Source organism: Labeo rohita, chromosome 3 (assembly GCF_022985175.1).
Source record: "Labeo rohita strain BAU-BD-2019 chromosome 3, IGBB_LRoh.1.0, whole genome shotgun sequence".
Classification (NCBI taxonomy): domain Eukaryota; kingdom Metazoa; phylum Chordata; class Actinopteri; order Cypriniformes; family Cyprinidae; genus Labeo; species Labeo rohita.
In genome coordinates this window covers 21672865-21693942 of record NC_066871.1, presented here as the reverse complement: position 1 = coordinate 21693942, position 21078 = coordinate 21672865, and the positions used below count along the sequence as shown (strand labels likewise).

Genomic DNA, 21078 nt, shown 5'->3' with positions numbered 1-21078 from the left:
AATCAGTTAAACCATTGCGTTGAAAAATGATTCACTATTTCGAAGTGCTCCAAATTGGATCACATATCGCGTTTCAGATCGGGACTTCTAAATCGTGTGTTGTGAATCATTTGATTTAGATTGGAACTTTGCATATCGCAAATCGTTTGATTCAGGTCGGGACTTTGGAGCACGTATTGCGAATCATTTGATTTAGATCGGAACAGGGTTGTGAATCATTTAGCGAATTGAATGATTCAAATCAAATGATATGCGATACGTGATTTGAAGTCCCTAAATCAAATTCAGATCAGGACTTCAGAGCGTGGATTGCGAATCATTTGGTTTAAAACGGAACCTCGGAGTTGGTTCATGAATCTAATTAGACTTTTTTTTTTTTTTTTTAAACAGTAGAAAACATCAAACCATAAATGCAGTACAGTTATGAAAAAGAAAGTATAAATACAAATCCCTTAAGATAACTAACAGTGGTTTTACTGTAGTAAAAGTCTAGTATACTTTGTAATACTTTGCATGTGCTTCACATTATTTTTTATTAGTATATTTTTATTTATCAATTTCTTTTTATTTATTTAAATGGAAGACATTGTTCGATAAGTGAGACTTCTAATTGAAGTCCTTTAAAATCAAAAACGTAGGGCTCGAAAAGTCCTTCAAAGTCCTGGAATTTCATTTTAAAGTGTCTGTATACCTGTATGTAAGCCCTGGTTAAAACGCAGATAAATCAACTCATCAGTTTACAGTGTAAGTTTCATCACCTTCCACTGACAGTCATGTTCATTTTTGTCCTCAATCTGGCAACCTGTGTGAGTGCTGAGTCTGAGGAGAAGGCGGGAGAAACAATATTTTGGATTTAGACCACTGTACCCATTTCAACCACTAGCATGCACCTTTAAACTTGGCTTTACAACTTATTGAAAATTATATTGAAAACAATCAAAGCAAAATATGGACTAAAAGCCACAAAACTATAGATTTTGATTTTACAGCACCTGTTAAAACATACACTGTGTTATACATGTGTCTTTGATGATATCTCCTCTCTGTCTTTTAGGCATTCGATGCATTTATCTATATTTTCTTTGCACTGGAGATGGTGGTGAAGATGGTGGCCCTGGGGATCTTTGGCCGTCGCTGTTATCTTGGCGATACTTGGAACAGACTGGACTTTTTCATCGTCATGGCAGGGTAAGTGCACTTCTGTTTGCTTTCAACACCATTCCTGACACACCATTCATTGTAGCTGCAGGTGAATCAGGGGCTGCAGTGGCCCTGAGTGAGTTTATCTTTTTTCTCAGTAGAGATGTCTGCATTCTGTGCCCTGTATTAATGGACATTTCATTTCCGTTGTTCTGGAAAATTGCCTTGTGTAGAATATGACTAAATGTTTACACTGTGATCTCTGAAGGATGTGCATTTCATTTTTAGCTCCAGAATGCCCTTGATGGGCTTTTAATATATTCTGTTGTATGTCCAGACAAAAGACTTCAGCTAGAGTCCTTTGGATCTCACTTATGTTAAATACAGGCATCCCAAATGTTGTTTTAATGCTGCTTTCAAGATCTCCAAGTTTCCAGTTCTAAAAAGTGAAGTGAAAACTGCTAGAACTGCTGTAAGAGTATTAATTCACCAAACTCTCTGGACGTTTTTTGAGGAGGACTTCAGAACAGAAAGAAGCATTGGATCAACAGGACAGATCTGCTGTAGCGAGATAAACACACATAGTCTCTGTCTCTGTCAGACTTTCCTCACTAGCTCACAGGAAACAAACACTCGTTAGTTAAGAGGCTGAACAAATTGGAACACAGCAATGTGATACAGGTTGTTAATTTTTTATTATATACTACCTTAATTGGCCATGGGCAACACGTCCCACAACAATTTCTCTCTCTCTTCATAGAACACTTTAATCTCTTCTCTCTACTTTTGCATGCTAATTTAATTCGACGTCCAAATGTCTGTTCAAGTACTGGAGGGTAGTACAGGGTTTGTAGAAGTGAACAGCTCCATCCCAGGTTCTTTTCAGGTCCGGCAGGATTTGCTGAGTGAAAGATTAGACTCATTATAGCATGATGGGTGTTAATGTGGCTTGGTGTAATGACAGGCTTTAGTCTCTCCCATGCTTGTCCTTCTGGTCTAAAACATCTTTTTCATGCACACACACTGTTGTGAGTAGGTTTGTGATTTGCAATAAATTCCCACTTTTTTGGTAATTTGCGTTTGTTGATACAATTTAAAGCAGCTTAAGGTGTTTCTGGGCTCCCAGCCTGGCCAAACTAGTTATATACCAATGTATTTTGATGTTTTTAGAAGGGTGTTGTGGGCTTTCTGGGAAAACAGATGGCTGATCAGTTAAACCAGCTGAACACCAGCATTAGCAAAGCCGGATGACCAGCTTAAACCTGCTATCAAATATTTTCTCAGTGTCTTCCTACTATTTACCTTCTGAACTCAAGACAAACAGCTAATTACAAAATTGCTTCGAAGTAGATTAAATTAGCTGGTATTTACTCAGATAAATAAGTACATCTAACGCTCGAGGGAAGGTATTGATGGAGGAAAGCACTGAGAGAAACATTGAATTTATTACAATTCACAAATGAATGTTACTGAGCAAGAGAACCATTAAAAACTGCAGACAGTATGGACATGTTTAATTTATCACACAGTTCTAATTTTATTAAGCATATTTGTCATGACTTCAGAGCAAACAGCAACTGAAAAATGTCAGTTATGACCGACTGGAAAGTGTAAAGTGGATATTGCCACAACCCAGTGAATCGGTTTTCACTGCGTGGTTAAAAAAAAACTTTTTTCTGCACTCTCCAGTGTGTTGCGTCACGCTGTGTGGTTCAGTTGAGTAGTGCTGTTTTATCTCACTTTGGGTTGACGTACAGCTTATAACTAATACAGTAAGGTAGTCTGCATGACTGTGAGGAACGTCTAAAGAAATAGTTTACATTTACTTCCCTTCATGTTGTTCCAAACTTGTATGTCTACTTTTTTACTTAGTTATGAGGAAACCTAACAATTTCCGGCAGTGCGGATGAAAATCCATGCAACCTGTTGGCACAGAGCTGATCTGTTTCTCATAGTCCAGCACAGATCAGTTTTGACCACCTGGTGTGTATGAAAATTGGTCTAATGTCTTAGGATGTAAACAAATAAAATCATATCTGTGCTTTAGACCTTGCAGATGATGTAAGCAGTTCTCTTGAACTGCTCAGACACATCTTGGGGCATTTTAGTGTTGCAATGTTGTGCTGTGTTCAGTTTCCAGCATACAGAGCTCAAGCCTATGGAAAGAAGGTCAGGAGAGAGTCAACTTCAGATTGGACTCACTGTTGATAGGGGAGCACACTTGGACACTTCATGTACCACAGACAGATTGAAAGCTCTTAGAGACAGCAACAGTAAGAGAAATGCTTGATTTTTGCTGAGGAAAGCTGGGAGACATGAAGGGTCATTGTACTTAAGTTGAATATCCCTTGACCATGTCCGTTTAAGCCCTAATAGGTTATATGACAGATCAGAGTGATCTTTTATTTACTAATTTAACATGAAATCATCAAATTGTTACTCCATATCAATCACATACAACGAAAGTACAGAATAATTAGAACAATCACTTACGCACAATAAATAACAGAGCATCATATCTATACAAATTTTCCCCAGAACGTTCTCGCGACCCAGTAGAAATTCTTCCACGGCCCGGTATTGGGTCGCGACCCGGTGGTTGGGGACCTCAGGTGTAGGCAATTAAAGGCTCATTATTATGACTTATGGTTTATTAATAAATGAGCGACTAATAGTCGACTAATGCTTAAAATTAACGACTACTAGTCGACCAGAAAAATCTTTAGTCGAGGGCAGCCCTAGTAAGTAATTCCTGACAGAATTCTCATTTTTGGGTGAACTAACCCTTTAACCTGATAAAACCATAACCTGGTTAAACCAATATTTTGGTTTCTCAGTATGAGAATAAATGCTATTATAGTAATCAAGGTTGCATTTATTGTATCAAAAACAAAATAGTGACATTGTGAAATAATATTATTTCCATTTTAATAAATTTTAATATGTAATTTGTTTCTGTAAAGGCAAAGTTGAAATTTCTGTCATGAAACCATTCAAAAATCAGTCTAATATGCTGATTTTGTGCTTAAGAAACATTAATATCAATTAATATCAATACCTAATGTGTTTGTGAAAACCGTGAAGTTCATGAAAGTTAAAAAAAAAAACCTTTATTTGAAATATTTTGTAGCAGTGAAAGTCTGTACTGCCACTTTTGATCAATTTAATGTATCCTTGCTGAATAAAAGCAGCAATATCTTTTAAACAAAAATCAGACTGACTGCAAAATTTATAACGGTAGTGTGTATTTTGTAGTTCATTACTCTAGTTTGCTGTTATCAAGGACATGAGTGAGAGTTATTGATTGGAATAAATCTGAATTAAAAATTGATAAAAATAAATGGAAAGCAAGTTCAGTATTTCCACAAGAGAATAGCAGGAAAACAATATTGTGCATTAGTTTATTGGGAATATGCTGTTACATCAATATTCCAGCTGTGGAACTTATTCAGAAAAAAAAAATGGTGTTATGTAGCCACAATTGTATTGCTTTTAACTTGTACTAGATGTCATGTAGAATTATCACTCATAGTACTAAATTAGTCGACTAATCATTTTTAAACTAACTTTATTTTTAAACTTTTAACAGTCAAGACTGATCTAGCTGACTGACTAAGCTACTTCCTCACTCTTTAATAAGACACCTGCGCTTGTTTGTCTTTCACAGTTGTGACACTTCTGGGGGCAATCACACAGAAATATTCGCGGAGTAAGACCTAACGGCAAATTCATTTACAAATGAAATCCATATGGGACGTTTAACAAACGTAAAGTCATTTGCAATCTTCGAATGGTGGAATTTAAAAACCGCCGGAGCCCAACAAGTATGAAATATCACCCATGAGCGCCTACGACACCGTTTTAATGAGAACCTGCGACTTCCAGGCGACAAAGACATGTTTAACAAAGTAAAATCAAAATGTTTCTGAGTACCCCCTGGGGTGCCCACACACCTGGTTGGTAAACACTGGATTAGAAGCCTTTTTACGTCAAATCCTCCCCTGTGTGTGTGTTTTCTGTGTGGTGGGATGTCTGTGTGTTTGTGTAATATTTTCTAGCCGACTCTTGGCTAATCCTTCTGTTGTGTTGTGGGTGAAGTCAGTGAGGCTATCGCTAAATGCACACCCAGATTACATGCCTCTTTCTCCCCATTTTCCTATCCCCCCTCCACACACAGTCTCTGTGTTTCTATTCTCACAAGCTCAGATTGCCTTACTGCCTTTTTTAGTCACTATCTCTCTCTCTGTGCATTTCTCTCTTCCGTTTCCACACCCACAGAAGAGTCATCATTTTTGCAGTCTCATTTCACAAGATGCACACACAAACACACAAACACATATACACCCCACACATTAACACTCTGAAGACTGACGGCACATGAAAGTGAGGGAGATGAAGGAAGAGCAGGAGAAAGAGGCTGCCGCAAAGCAGTGAACAATTAGAGAGAGGCTGCCCGTCGGCAGGTAGCTAATTACTCTCACAGACACACACTCTGATTGATGTGCGCTGAAACAGCCGAGATCTCTCTCTCTCTCTCTCTCTCTCTCTCTCTCTCTCTATCTCTCATGCTTTCTCTCGTCTTCCATCTGAGCCTCTGTTCAGGATTTGCTTCTGTTTATTTATGTCTCTCCCCACAATACCTCACATATGCTGTGATTTTCTTTTTTCTCTCTCTTTTATTTTTGGCTTTATTTTCTATTTCCCTCCCTCTATCACATTGGCATGTTCTCTCACTGCTTGGCAGAGCTTGGTTGATTTGTAATTCAATTATTCTGTTGAAGTTATACTAGACTCACCTGGGGGGCCTGAGATATAGTAATGACTATATTCATTACAAAAGTAAAGACTATTCCCTCTACATCTACCTGTGTATTTATCTATCATCGTGTCTATTCATCCATCTGTCCGTGCCTGCAGATGTATCTGTCTGTATGTATACTTCCATCAAGCCATCTGTTCGTCTATCTATCTATCTATCTATCTATCTATCTATCTATCTATCTTTGTTTCTTTTTATCGTTTGGTTATCTATTTCTATATCACTCTGTCATTATAGCTATCATTTTATCTGTCAAAATCTAAAATCTATACAAAAGATTAGTAAATTTGTATTTGTTTATGTGTCTCTCTGTACAGGAGAGACTGCTTGTACAACCCTCTATGGACACCTTGGAAATTGTTAGTCATTTTAACTGAACTTTGGACTGGTTGTGGTGCTTTTTTGATTATTCAGTGTTTCTGTAAAAATGGGAAAAACTAACCATAAAACTGATAAGATAATAATTATTATTATTAATTGTTATTATTAATAATATAATATTATTATTATTATTATTATTATTATTATTATACAGGTTCTACTAATACGAACAATATAAAATGCACTAAGGAGCTGCTGGTGTCTCGAATATTATTCGGATTGTATGCGTTTGCTTAAACTCATTTGCTGAAATCAGAACAGGGACGATAATAGGTGAGCACCAGCCAATGAGATTGTCATTTGCTCATTAGTCCCACCTACTACTGGAGAAACTGGCAGTTCTTAAAGGAGAAGTCCACTTCCAGAACAAAAGTTTGCAGTTTAAATGCAGCTTCCAACGATTCCAAATGTGATTGTAAATGATCCCAGACGAAGAAAAAGGGTCTTATCTGGTGAAACGATTGGTTATTTTCACAAAAATAATACAATTTATATATTTTTTAATGTCAAATGCTCATCTTGTCTTACTCTGCCTACATTGTTTTTTTGTTTTTTTTTTTTGGCTCATGACAGTTAGGGTATGTCGAAAAACTCCCATCTCATGTTCTCCCTCAACTTCAAAATCATCCTATATGGCTGTTTTATCTTTTTGATTAAGGGTGTTTGATCTCCTTTGCATGTTCACTTTGCAAATACTGTGTCAGTACTTCTGCAGCGATGTAGGATGATTTTGAAATGATTTTTGAAGTTGAGAGAGAAAATACAATTGGAGTTTTTCGACATACCCTAACTGTCTTGAGTCAGAATACACAGAGTTCAGGCAGAGCAAGACAAGATGAGCGTTTGAGATTAAATAAATTGTATTTTTTTTATATGAAAATAACAGATTGTTTCACAAGATAAGACCCTTCCTCCTCGGCTGGGATCATTTACAACCGCATTTGGGATTGTTTGAAGCTGCATTTAAACTGCATTTTGGATGTTCAAACTCGGGGCACCATACCAGTCCATTATATGGAGGAAAATCCTTGTTTTCCTCAAAAAACATAATTTCTTTACGACTGAAGAAAGAAAGACATGAACATCTTGGATGACAAGGGGGTGAGTACATTATATGTGAGTCTTTGTTCTGGAAGTGGACTTCTTCTTTAAAAGCTGAAGAATTCCAAAGGAACTCCATTATCTTGACAGGAAAATACGACAAAGAATATCGTTTACATGTAGTGCGTCAATTCAACATGGAATGTAAGACTCTCTTGCTCTCTCTCTCTCTCTTTGTGTGTGTAAGACAAAGCGACGGCAAGTCGTGCGCCTTCACTCTAGAGTTTACAGTATGTCAAATACCGGTATGCTGCGCATCCATTCAGATGAACTGAATGATAGCACAGATCATTTGACAGAAAGTGAAACTCTGAAGCGCTCAGTCAGTGTTCAGCGAGTGAAAATACATCTGTGCTAAACTTATACTACTTCTACTTATACTAAATTGTCCAACTCGCACATTGGCGAGTAAAATCTGATAATTTATTAGCCATTGGCTAATATTAAACATTATTTAGTCGCCCAGAGCGAAGATTTAGTCGCATATGCGAGTGATTTACTCGCAATGTAGAGGGTTGTTCTATAAGAATGTTTAATACAGAGAGACGCTCTGCAGGTTTAATCCCTCCAGGTGGAAATTAAATTGATAAGATAATCTTTCTGTGTGGTTTACTGTATGTATGTGTGTGTGTGAATTTGCATATGTTTCTATGGCTATGTCTACATTAATCTAGATACATTACATCTAGATACTGTCCCTCAACACTAGCATCCCAGAAGTCTGTGCTGTATCGCTAAAGTTTGGCACCTAGCCTCTTTTTGACAGGTGATAATATTAATAATAATAATCATCTTGCTATTGTCAAAGGCATCAGCAACAGGCAACTATCGTCGACACATGATACTATTGTCTATCGGCAAAACCCTATATTAAAGTGAATGGCACAAAACAAGCACAATACCAGTATAAACATAGATATCTATTGGTACAATATGCATCATATGACTAAACATGCATCATCATTTTCAAATACCTCTGTTTCCACAGTCCACACTACAACGTGAAAACAGGGTTTTCAAAGTTATTCACTTCGGAGAGCGTTTTTAAAAAGTTTTGTTTTCATTAACAAAAATTGCCATCTCGGTGTGGACAGGAGGTCAAAATGGAAAGAAAAAGATGCATTTTCAAATGAAAATGTAGTAGTGTGGACAAGGCAGTGTAAAGACCATTCAGAGAAGTTTTTTCTAAACACATTATAAATGTTAGAAATGTATTGCTGAAAACACGTTACCAAGATTGCCAACTATGTAGCACTGAATTGTGGAGTTTAACCACAACCGTTAAACAGTTTTTCACCATTTTTGTGTTCAGGATTTTTTTTGGTGGGCCTGAAATCATGTCTCTGACGCACTGGAGCCACTGAGCATGGGCCCTCCACTAACACTATAATAAAAAGAGTGCATTAGCATCAGTGGTTCACCCGCTCAATTGCGAGTTACTGTCATTAGTATTAGTTGCTACAGCCTACAGTGTGCTAGCTAGCTGTGCCCTTGTCACGTAAATACTTATTACCTGGTCGCAATAATTTACAAAACAGCTAGGTATTTGACAGTTGGGAGAGGCGACAGTTTTCCCACGAGTGTGGTTTCAGCGCTGACAGCGGACACACCCCCAGCGTTTAAGAGAAAAGAATACTGCTTATTTTTTCAAGATTTTGATACCTTATTTTATTTACTTGGCCTTTTTTATCATTCAAATTTGGCTGGGTTGTTAATAACACATTTTTCTGTGGTGTGACAAACTCAGAACACATATTGCTTTACACAAGCTTTAATTTGTCTAAATGTGGCTAGTTCAGTTGTGCAGTCACTTTCTCGTGTCCCTCTGTTAAAGACATCCTGTAGGCATCCATGCCTTTGAGGGTCGGAGCCTTTTGCCATTAAAGTGTGTTTGTGTAAATTGTGTTAATGTCAGTGTGTTTGTAGAGGGGAGAGATCCTGCTCTCTTAGGTATTCTCACTCTATATGACATTTCAATCGCCAGTCTGACATTTCAACTGATTCTACAAAAAAAGAAAAAAGAAAAAAAGCTGTGCTGATATTTTTGGATCATCCAACCTGGTCAGTCTGACTTCTGCCAGACTATTTGCCTTGAGTGTAAGTGTGTACTTGTGCCTCTGAGCATGTGTGTGCGTATTCACCCGAAGCCTGCATTTATGCATCTAAATGGAGCCGTTTATTTCGCTCGTAATCAGGAACGCTGTGAAGAACTCTACTTAAAGTGCTACAATGTTGTCCGATTATACACCCGTCTCATTGGCTTCACTCTGAAACAAAATAACTCAACGTGTAGTGTTCTTCACTTAGCTGGCCAATCCCCTCTCTGATCCTGTATTCTAATCAGCTCTCTTTGCATGAATGAATAATGTATGTATGCTAATGAGAAGGCCAGCTGCTGTATGTGATTAGCAGGTGTTTATTGAGTGATGGACGGAGCGCTGCAGGCTCTGCCTCCCTCAGCAAGCTCGGGCGTGAATAAGTAAAGATGTTGTGGAAATTCAAAATGAAAGAGGAAAAGAAATATTTTTCTATTAGATTGAAATTGAATGAGATGTTCAGAATGAGTTGATGCAGTCAGGGGCATTGCTGTTCTGGCAGTATCGCTCCAAATAATGTCATTGAACCCATTTTGTTTAATGACTGTATTTTGTGTATCATGTACGGTATTGCCACATAGCTTGAGGTACTCGACCTGAACTTGTTTGTGGAGCAGCGCTTGCAGCTCATGCTTGACATTGCGATGTATTATTTGAGTTCATTGCAAAAGGCCGCTCGCACAGGATGCTAGATGGAGCGCAATGGAGTGGAACAGAACACTGGGATCTAGAGACTCATTTTTCGAAGAAGAACTACTTATATATTTACATTTATGCATTTGGTAGATGCTTTTATCCAAAGCAACTTACAGTGCATTTAAAGTATACATTTTTTATCAACATGTGTTCTCTGGGAAGCGAACATGTGACTTTTAATGACTTTTTTTTCTGTTTAATGTTAATCCTGGCTACACTTTCTCACAAAAGTCAGTAAGCACATCATAAAAGTTGTCCATTCAACTTGTATGTTATATTTCAGCTGTCAGAAACAGACTGAAATGGTAGAAACTAGCCTAATTTAGCAAGTTTTTGCCAAACCACAGATTAATTTGCACCAAAATATTGCAGTTTGATTGGGTATGTGACTTTTAACATCAACAAAGCATATATAGGTATCAATTGATAACTGAACTACACATGATTATATAGTTAGTAGCATTTATTATTCTATATTTTACCATTTTTCCGAACATTTTTGGTCTTGGTCATTGTTGTTGTTGTGGGACAAAAACTATTAACTGTCATTTTTGGCAACTGAAGTAAAATAAAATAAAAAATATGATCTAAAATAAAAAATGTTAGATGAAAACCTTAAACTTCAATGTAAATTAGAAATATTTCCTTGACCACTAACTTAAATAACTGAGTAAAATAATTAAATAAATAAGTAAAACTAACTAATAGAAAAAAAAACATGACATCACAAAATTACTAATACTTAAACTAAAATTGAAATGGGAAATCTAAAAATAAACACAAAATATGAAATAAATACTATAAAAATATAAAGATAGAGTAAAGTTTGATGACAAACTTTAAAGTTGGCTTGAAAAAAGCCAGGCCAAAAGTTTGAAAACATTTTAAAAGCTTGAACTAGTTTTAAAGTTTGAATGTTTTGAAGGCAATAACATCTATCAGATAGATAGATAGATAGATAGATAGATAGATGTTAAGATGATTTAGCATATTACTAGCATAATTTAGCACTTTGCTAACAGGATTTAACATGTTACGAGCATGATTTAGCATATTGCTAGCATGATTATCATGTTTCTAGCATGCTTAGCATGTGTTTACCATGTTGCTAGCATGTTTTTACCATGATTAGAATGTTGCTAGCATATTTATAGCATGATTAGATTTTTAATGATTAGCTGATTTTTAGATGAGCTGATTTAGCAAAAAAAAAAAACAAAAAAAAAAAACAGCTAAAACCAGATGATTTATTAAAAAAAAAAAAAAAAAAAAAAAAAACGGCTGAAAACCAGCTAAAACCAGTTGAAGTAGCAAAACAGCCAGCTAAATCCAGCTGATTAAAAAAAAGTAATTGGTTTAAACTTGCTTGGTCTTTAATAACACTAAAATGGCCCAGCAATTGAGAAGCACCAGTTTAACTGGTATCATACTATAAGCCATTATGAAGGTATCCAGAAAAGTTTGAACAGTAATGGAGAGAAAATAGGTTGTGTGTTCAGAGAGAAAGGAACATACTAGAGGGAAAAAGAGAATGAAAGAGGTTGAGGAAAAGGAAAGAGGGAGAGGGAGAACGAGTCAGTGACGAGCGCACATCAAACTTAGGAGTTTTCTTGAAGCCATGCTGGTCTGAAGCCTTTCAATAATTCATGATGGACATGCAGGAAGGCAGAGAAATCTAGTGAGAGAGAAAAAAGCAGTGTGAGCTGTGTGTATCTTAACATAGGCATAGGCTGTGTCTGAAAATGCATTTTAGGCGGTTCATGGAGGTAGGCATCAAGGCCTCTCTGAATCCAGTGTTGGCATAACATCCACATCTACTGAGATAGATCTATTCTTTGCTGCCTATGATATCCCGCAATTTTTTGCATGTTGTCCAATGGTTTTTAGAAAGAAAAAAAGCAGCAAATGAGTTTATGGATTCTATGGATAAATTACCATTGCAATTTTTAAATATTCACTTAGTTATCTCTAAAGCTCACTCAAATTAGTTTTTCAGTAAATCATTAGACGTGATGTTATGGTGTCTTAGAAGGTCTTCATGCTAGTTCTGTCTGTTTAGTCATGGACTGACTGGGCAGCTGCTTTCAGTTTTGAACAGTTCACACTTGTTGAGACTGTTATTGTGAGAGTTTCTTCTTGTAGCATGTTTCTGAAGGAGGCGATGGGTAGTATAGTAGTTAAGGACTGATGACCCAAAAATCTCAAGTTCATGGGGCGATCTGCAGGGTAGCCCAGAGCAAGGCACTTAAACTCAGGTTTTTCCAGACTTACTGATGCTATAGTAACTGTACTATAGATCATCATTACATTTAAAAAGTGTAAGCTAAGAATAACTTAAGTGTAGTACACTGTTTGCATGCAGTAGATACGAACAGCAGGACATTTCTGGTCAAGGCATAGTTCACCCAAAAATGAATATTCAAGACTGACACAGAAAAGAAGAGGAGAAATTGCTGAACACAAAAAGTATTCTTGTAGCTTCATTAAATTACGGTTGAACCACTGATGTCACATGGACTATTTTAACAATGCCCTTGCTACTTTTCTGGCCTTTGAACATGGTAGTTGCATTGCTGTCTATGCAGGGTCAGAAAACTCTCAGATTTCATTAAAAATAACTGAATTTGTGTTCCAAAGATCTTGGGGGTCTTACGGGTTTGGAACAACATATAGATGAGTAATTAATGACATCATTTAAATTTTTGGGTGAATTGACTCTTTAACATCCCCCTCCACACGTATATTTGCATATTAAATATTTTAGGTAACAGTAATGCAATCGCTTACCAGTAAGTGTTTTAATACCTGCATATTTCAATCCATTCCACAAATTCCACAGATTTTCTTGCAGTCCGCGCAGAACATGTTATGGGCTTGTTTGACCCTTTAGATCCAATTTAAATGTTTTGTTGCTTTTTCTTCTAAACTGTAACCTAACTAGAGACTAAGGCTACATTTACACTAGTGCGTTTTTGTTTTAAAACTCATAATTTTTGCTACGGTTACGCCGTTTACACTACTCCGGCGTTTTTGACCCTTGACAACTGAGACTTTTGAAAACACTGCTGACCCTGTTTTAGTTTGAAAACTCCGGGGTTGTGTTTCAATGTAAACGGACCAAAACGTAGACTTTTGAAAATGATGGTGTGACTGCCCACAAATTGCTCAGCGTATCGTTGACGACCGTGTGAACAATAACATCATGCTCATTGTGGTACCCATAGATATGTATTGGTAGATGCCCCATTCGACCGCTTCAAACACATAGACGCATCCGCCATCTAAATAATAGGGCATCTACCTACACATATCTATGGTTGTACTAATGGTCATGTGACATGCGTTTTCATTTGTGTAGTGTGGACAGAGATTGTTTCTGAAATGCAGTTAAATGCCAGTGTAGACGAGGATCGTTTTCATATTAAAATGGCGTTTTAAAATGAAAACGCGCTAGTGTAAACGTAGCCTATGTGACAAGTGACTCACTTGTTTTCGATTTCTCATTGGATGAAAATGCTGCTCCTCATGTATATATGTATATATGTATATGTACAAGGAGAGATTAATTGTGGGTTTGCAGCCTATTATTTGTACTCTATTTTTTAAAAATGTTGTCTTTATGAAATAGCCAGTTGGATAAAGGCTTTGAAGTGTGAAGGCTTTTGAAGTCTTGGATTACCTTTTTTTTGTGTACGTTTCGAAACATCAGATTATTGTAGAAGTTTTGAAACATCAGACATTGGATTATAAACTCCTCTAGTCTGACAAGACAATTGATAAAAAAGCATCCCATCTGGTGAATCATCCTGGAAGTCATGAAAATACAAGGTATGCATTCTACAGATGCATTGTATTGGCAATGCGCATAAAATCCGATTTATGCTGATTGGTTGTGATATTCTTGTATCATGCTGCATTTTTAGTTTTACTGTGGACAAAAAATATTGCTTGTCACTGGAATCTTGTCTCATCGTTCTTGACTATGACATGGTGTATGCATTATATTTGTTAAGAGAAAACTTCTGCCTGTTTTTATGGGGATTTGCATGAGTATTATGAAACATTATGGCCTGGAATGTATTATTGTTAGGGAGTGTGTCTGTCATTAACTAAACCACTTACATGCATGAGCCACACAAGTAGTCGCAGTGGTGCGTGTGTGGCAGCGTCCTACTACTTTTCGAGTGCTGACACCGCTGTCAGTCAGACAGTAATTGACATAATGGGATTGTCAAGCTCTGCAACAGCACTGCAGTCGATCATTCTTCTGTGGTAGTACCACGAAGGAACACAGTCCATGTCCTCGCTCTCTTGCTTTCTGGCCCATTTCCAGCTCAGAATTACTAACTCTTTCCCTTAAGCCAAGTTTATTTAGATAAATCCATGCCGCTGGGGTTGACGAATATCCCATAAGCCTTTTGTTCAACTTTTATTAACATGCAGTCTCATCGGTACAGTCGTAATGATTGGTTACTTTTCTAATCAAGGCACAGCATGTCTGCACCTGCCTGTCGAAATGCAGCACTTGCAACCAGATGTTTAGTCTCCACTGAATATTTTAATTAGCTCTTTGCTTCTACTCGCAGGGGGTTGCACACAGGATACAAAAAAAAGTCAGAATTTCTCCTCAGTGTTCATTTTTACAGTTGTTTTTTATTTTAGTCCTTTAAATAGAGTCAATATTTTGTAATGTCATGTTGATTCATTTTAGGGAGCTTTACTCGGAATTAAATGATTTCTAATAATTTTATTTTAATTGTAAAAAAGTGCTAAATGAAACCCAATGTTCAGTCTTTCAGGAAAAAAAAAAATATTCAAAACCCTTGTTGTATAAACCTGAGCTTCTAAAAAATGATATTGAGTACAATAATGTAATTCTGTAAGTCTTTATATAGTAATTTAGAGGGCTGGGTAAAAAATATTGATTTCTCAATTCTCATTTTACGAAACAATATTGATTCTCAAATCCCAAGAATTGATTAGTTTAGCCTGTTTTCAGTTAATGAATGGACCATTGTAGCGTATCTCCTATCCAATAAAGATCAATAAGCTTTGTGCTTTGTTACTTTTGATATGAAACAAAGTCTCAGATTTTAAATTCTTTTCACATTTTTTTAAGTATTCAAACCATAAATGCCGTTTTGGCGCTGTTTAATGTGGAGTGACAGATCGCTGTAGCACCTCAGTTCAAGAGAAGCAGCAGCGCGAAGCGCATGTGAACTGATCGCTTTAATACACATGAAATAAACAAGAATGTACATTTGAAGGTATGTTAAAGAGAAAGAGTACAACTTGCCGAAATCTGTTTTTGTCTCATGTTACCGCTTAATCAGTGGTTCAACGAGGGCTTAGCAATAGACCAAAAAAATTAAAATGTTGATTTTTTTCAGAACGTTTGACTGATTTTCAGTTTTTTACAATTTTTAACTAGTCAACTTGAAAATGTAACTGTAACATTATTCAAGTAACTTATTCTTTATTAACCCTCTAGTTAAAGAAAATTCTATTCCAAGTGAACCACACATGTTGGCAACATGATGTAAATGTTAAACAAATCACTTGTTAAATGTCTTTGCAGAAAAGATGCATCTTGTACAAATTTGTCTTATACATACTATATGTTAAGAAATAATACGAGAAAAATGCTTTAAAAAATAAATCTCAAAAGTCAAGGTAATTTAAATTCAAAATGACTGAAGGTATAACACCAGTGGACTATTATTAAAATTCTGTAAAAACAATGAACAGCAGCTTTCAGCCTGTCACCATGATGCAAACATTAAATATCAGACATACAGTAGTAGTTCTTTACAGGTTTTTATTCGATTGTGCTGCTTTTCTACGGTTTTTTCTATGTAAACATTGACACTTTTGACTGTTACATAAAATGACATTGTAAAAATGCAGTGCTCAAGTTTAAAGAAGTTCACTCCCATCTTCTTGCATGTTTTTTTTTTCCTATTCCACTGCCCTCGTCGCATCTTTGTCAACACAAAAGCACGTTCTGTGTGAATGGTGCCTATAGCGAAATGAGTGTGTCACACGTGAGCAGTTAATCACGTGTGCTGACATGTGTTTGGATCGTCCTTTTCTCTTTACTGTTACCATTAGCATATTGTCAAAGTGTCTAATTCTAACATTTGGTAATATTTCTGTGTAAAATCATGATTCCTTGATTTAAAGAAATATATATAAAATCGTGGCAAAACATTACATTCAAATTAATTAATGTTTGAATAAATCTGTCAAGTTTTTACGAGAGCCACCATTTAATTGTTTAAATTTCAAAAAAACAAATTGGAGTAGAAATATAATTATGTATCAGTTGTAACTTTTATTATTAAAACTTTTTTGAGTATAATTCAAGTGTTTGTATACAAATCAGTTCACTTAAACCTTCAATGTCATACTAATGTAGAACCAATTGACTCTTAGTTGAGAGATTTCTTTTTCCTTGAGAAAATTTGGCGTGTACTAAACCTGATAAATATCCAAAATAATTATCATAGAATCGAATCAGAAATCGGATTGTTTCGAATCTTCAGCTTTTGAATCAGAATCTAATCGAATCATTAAATTTGTGTCAAAACCCAGCACTAGTGATTTATTTTCCTTGTAAAGCATACTCACCATGTGACGTGCACATTCTGGCCAGCATTGAACTTGCTGTAGTTTAAGTTTTTGTGCAGATTCAAGTTGTTATGATTAATGTTCTGTATATATCTGGTTAATCTTTTAGAGACGATTTGGGTGAGTTAATTAACCCACTAATAATGGGGCTCAGTTTACCTGTGTTCATTCACTGTTCAGCTTCAACTCACAATTCTCAACAAAGTCAATTTTCAAATTCCTGACATAATTCATAATAATAAAACAATCATTATTTTCTACATTTTTTTCCTCAAAAAACATAGGTAGTTCATTTTTAATGTCATGCAGTGTTATTTTTGTTCTTTTTGACAGTGGTATATCCATTATTGCTGATGCAATAAAAACTCTTTATTATACTCTTTTTATAAGTAATTTTGTAATTAATGAAATGAGTACTTCACCTATCCAGTCAAACAAAAACATTGCAGTTTGAACTGTTCAATTACACAACCACCTGCTTAAATCTATATTGCAATATCAGCACGGAAACAGCGTTTACAGGTTCCATATGGGCCCGCCGATCATTCTCGTTAACGTAAACGCTACTAAACGGTTTAATTGCGTGTATGTAGGCAGGGTTTTGGCAGCGGAGTGGCTCTGGAGAGCTGTGGAGTATTTCTCGCTGTGTAGTTATGTAGACATGTTGAATGTGTGACTCCCCGTGCTGCTGCTTCTATGAGGCGCTGTCATTATATTCTCAGTGGCCGTTGTGACTCATTCGTCCCGTTCTGTGACTCAGCTCTCAGCACAGATGCCTCCCATTGAAAAACATCTCATGGAGACGGAGGTCAAAGGGAGGCTGACGAGACGGGTGACATCACAGGAGGTGTGTCCGTTTTAAGAGTGTATCTCCTTTTGTTAGTACAACAACATCTAGATTTGTTTCGCTGTGATGAACCATGCAGATTAAAGGGGAGATCAACAGCAGATAATGTCTGGTTCTGTCTGGGAAAAGAAACCCTCTGGCCTCTATTTTCAAACACACTGTCCCACAGGGCCGTTTGATGCGGAGAGCAGTCGGTAACTATCCCAAACAGAGCTGCTCTCACACAGACGAGAGAGATGAACCCCCACGGCTTCAGTTCCTGACATAGTACACATGGTCGGATCAAGATGAACAGCGTTGTGCCTTGGGTTGGGTTGCATTAGAATGTTCTCTTCCTGTGTGTGTGTGTGTCAGAGTGATGAATGGAGGTTTCTTTTGGTGCTGTTTTAAACTGCTGCTCACCTTCAATGGATCATACCTGGTGCTGAGGATGGAAGTGAGACCAAACTCCTTTATATTACTAATGAGTCACAGGACAAAACAAAGGAGATGGGATGAGTTGACAATGTGGTGGCATACGTTACAGGCTTTAAAAAATGATTTTGAAATATTTCATCAAGGTTGCATTTATTTGATCAAAAATATGGGAAAAACTGTAAAATTGTGACATTGTTACAATACACTGTAATAATGTTTACTCTTATAACAGTTTTCTGTTTGAGTACATTTTAAATTGCAATTTTTTTCCTGTAATGCAAAGTTGCATTTTCAGCATCATTACTCCAGTCTTTAGTGTCACATGGTCCTTCAGAAATCATTCTGATATGCTGATTTGTTTTTAAGAAACATTTCTTCTTATTATTATTGTTAAAAATAGTTGTACTACTTAAATGCTTACTCCACCCCAAAATGAAAATTATATCATTCATCAAGTACTCCCATGTCTTTCCAAACCTGTGAAAGATTTGTTTGTCTTCGGAACAGAATTTAAGATATTTTGGATGAAAACTGGGAGGTTTGTGACTGTCCCATTGACTGCCAGGTAAATACCACTGTCAAGACCCAGTAAAGTATGAAAGACATCGTCAAAAAAGCCCATCTGCCATCAGTGGTTCAGTTTGAATTTTATGATCAACGAGAATACTCTTTGTACGCAAAGAAAAAAACTAAAGTTTTTATTCCACAATTTGTCTCCTCCGTGTCAGCGTAGCGTCATTTTGGAGCGTATCCACTGGATGCAAACTGCGTACACCGGATACGCTGTTTTTCATACTTTTCTGGGTCTTGACAGTGGTATTTGGACAGTCACAAGCTTCCTGGTTTTCATCCAGAATATCTTAAATTGTGTGCCAAAGACAAACGAAGCTTTTACGGGTTTGGAACAACATGAAGGTAAATGATTAATAACAAAATTTTCATTTTGTGGTGGAGTAAACCATTAATATTTTTGTGAAAACTATGATACATTTTTTCAAGATTTTTTAAATAGAAAGTTTAGAGAACAGCATTTATTTGAAATACAAATTTAAAGCAAAATACAAATAACATTCAAAATGTGAGAAATGTAACTGTCACTTTTGATAATTTTAAAAATTAGGCAAATCCAAATTCTGTTTTAAAGCAGCTATAGCAAGACAATAGTGTCATTTTTCAGCTCCAGTCAGTTCAGTAATAGATCAGTTTATTTAAATAACTGTGTCAGTGTTGCAGAATGCATGAATTAAGAACAAATTCAGGCCAGAAATCAGGGTCAGTCGGGGGACCAGTGACCTAAATGCACAAAAACGATGCGATATTGATCAGGATACACCATGTCTCCATTAGGTGGTAAGGAAGAGACCAATGAACCGCCTTTGACTGGGTTAAGTAATTTTTTTTTAACGGGGCAGCTAAAGAGAGGTTAGAAATGGTCATGGTTACAAAGTTTTTTGAATAGGAAATACCCAAAATACACACAAATGAAGTACTACAAATTTACAGATTACAACCCATTGTAAGTAATGAAATGAGTGGCAGAAACTATGGTTGCTGGTAAAGCAATACAGTTTGTAAACCAAAATATGTCTACATTCTTTATTATTAAATGAATTAGAAGAACAGTCTACATTAATCGACACATTCTTAGAAAACAGTGGGTTCACATTCAGAACATTTCAGTAAGACAGTAATATCGTGGTTTACCTGGAAACCTAAAGCTCCACTATGTATACATTACATATTAGCACAAAAAAACTTGTGATTTTGAGCACTAAATGTATACATAACGTATCAATCGTACTTACAGGTTGTGGTTTGGAGACACTTTCAGGTCCATAAAAAGAAGGTTTGGACTTATCTTTCATGGACAAACGTTGTATTTAGCGAATATGGCGTTGAACTTTGCGAGGAAGCAGTTCTCGGTAAAATGACGAACACACAACAAGAGGTTTGAATTGTATTGCTGTGGTATCATGGGGAAAAAAAATAATTTTAACTACTGATTCTTCACATCATCATCTTTCTGCAATAAAAACAAAACAAACTTGCTTTCACAGTGCAGAACACAGCGTCTTCTTGACATGATGTGAACACACTAACTAGTGAAAGTGTTTGTGGGCAGGTCAGAGTGTTTGTGTTTAGCGAGCAGGCGGAGATTATGCAAATGTACTGCCTAGTGACATTTATCAGTAACAGACAAAAGATTCGACGACTCGTTAAAGCGATTCTAAGTCGACTCTACTTCTGAGAGAAAATATTTTTATTTATCATGCACTATTTTGACTTTTTTTTGAAAACCCATATGACCTGCTCTTTAATGGTCTTGGTCTTATGGACTCAAGAACATGTGGACTCAATCTGGTCTTGACTCTGTTATAATGAGCTGTTCTCAACTACAGAAGCAACACTCAGAGTTTGTCTGTACCCAGTGACTGTGACACTCATTTTCTCTGTTTCTTATTCTCAGGATGGTTGAATACTCCCTTGATCTCCAGAACATCAACTTCTCCGCCATCAGAACAGTGCGTGTACTCAGACCTCTCAAAGCCATCAACCGAGTACCCAGTGAGTAAACACACACACACACACACACACACTTTCCCCCAAAAATCTGTGATCTGCAAACCTCAGGTGTTACTCATTGTGTGTCGGATGTTTCTGTTTGTGTTAATGCCCAGACTCAAAAGCTCACACTCTCATGTGTCGGCTCCAACCCCTGCCCTATCAAACCCACGGTAGCGTGCATTGTGTGGCTTTGTATTTGGCGTGCAGGTCTTCCAGAACAGCAAAGCTGGAATGAATCAAAGAGGATTTCAGAGCCATTACTTTTCTGCCACCACCATTAGCAGAGCCAGATTAATCCCTCCTGTAATTGGGTAGGAAAACAGTTGTCCTTGAACAAACGCCATAATTTATATTCCTCTGTCTCACGTTCAGACCCCTCCCAAACG

The 21078-nt window shown here is 36.6% G+C and overlaps 1 protein-coding gene across 1 annotated transcript in view; it reads left to right on the top strand.

Moving 5' to 3' along the window:
* The window catches only part of cacna1ia (calcium voltage-gated channel subunit alpha1 Ia), a 229265-nt gene that overhangs the window by 116751 nt on the left and 91436 nt on the right, over positions 1–21078 (top strand). The window contains 2 exon segments of the mRNA XM_051106068.1: positions 1055–1188; positions 20595–20692. Of these exon segments, the coding sequence (XP_050962025.1) occupies positions 1055–1188; positions 20595–20692 (232 nt within the window).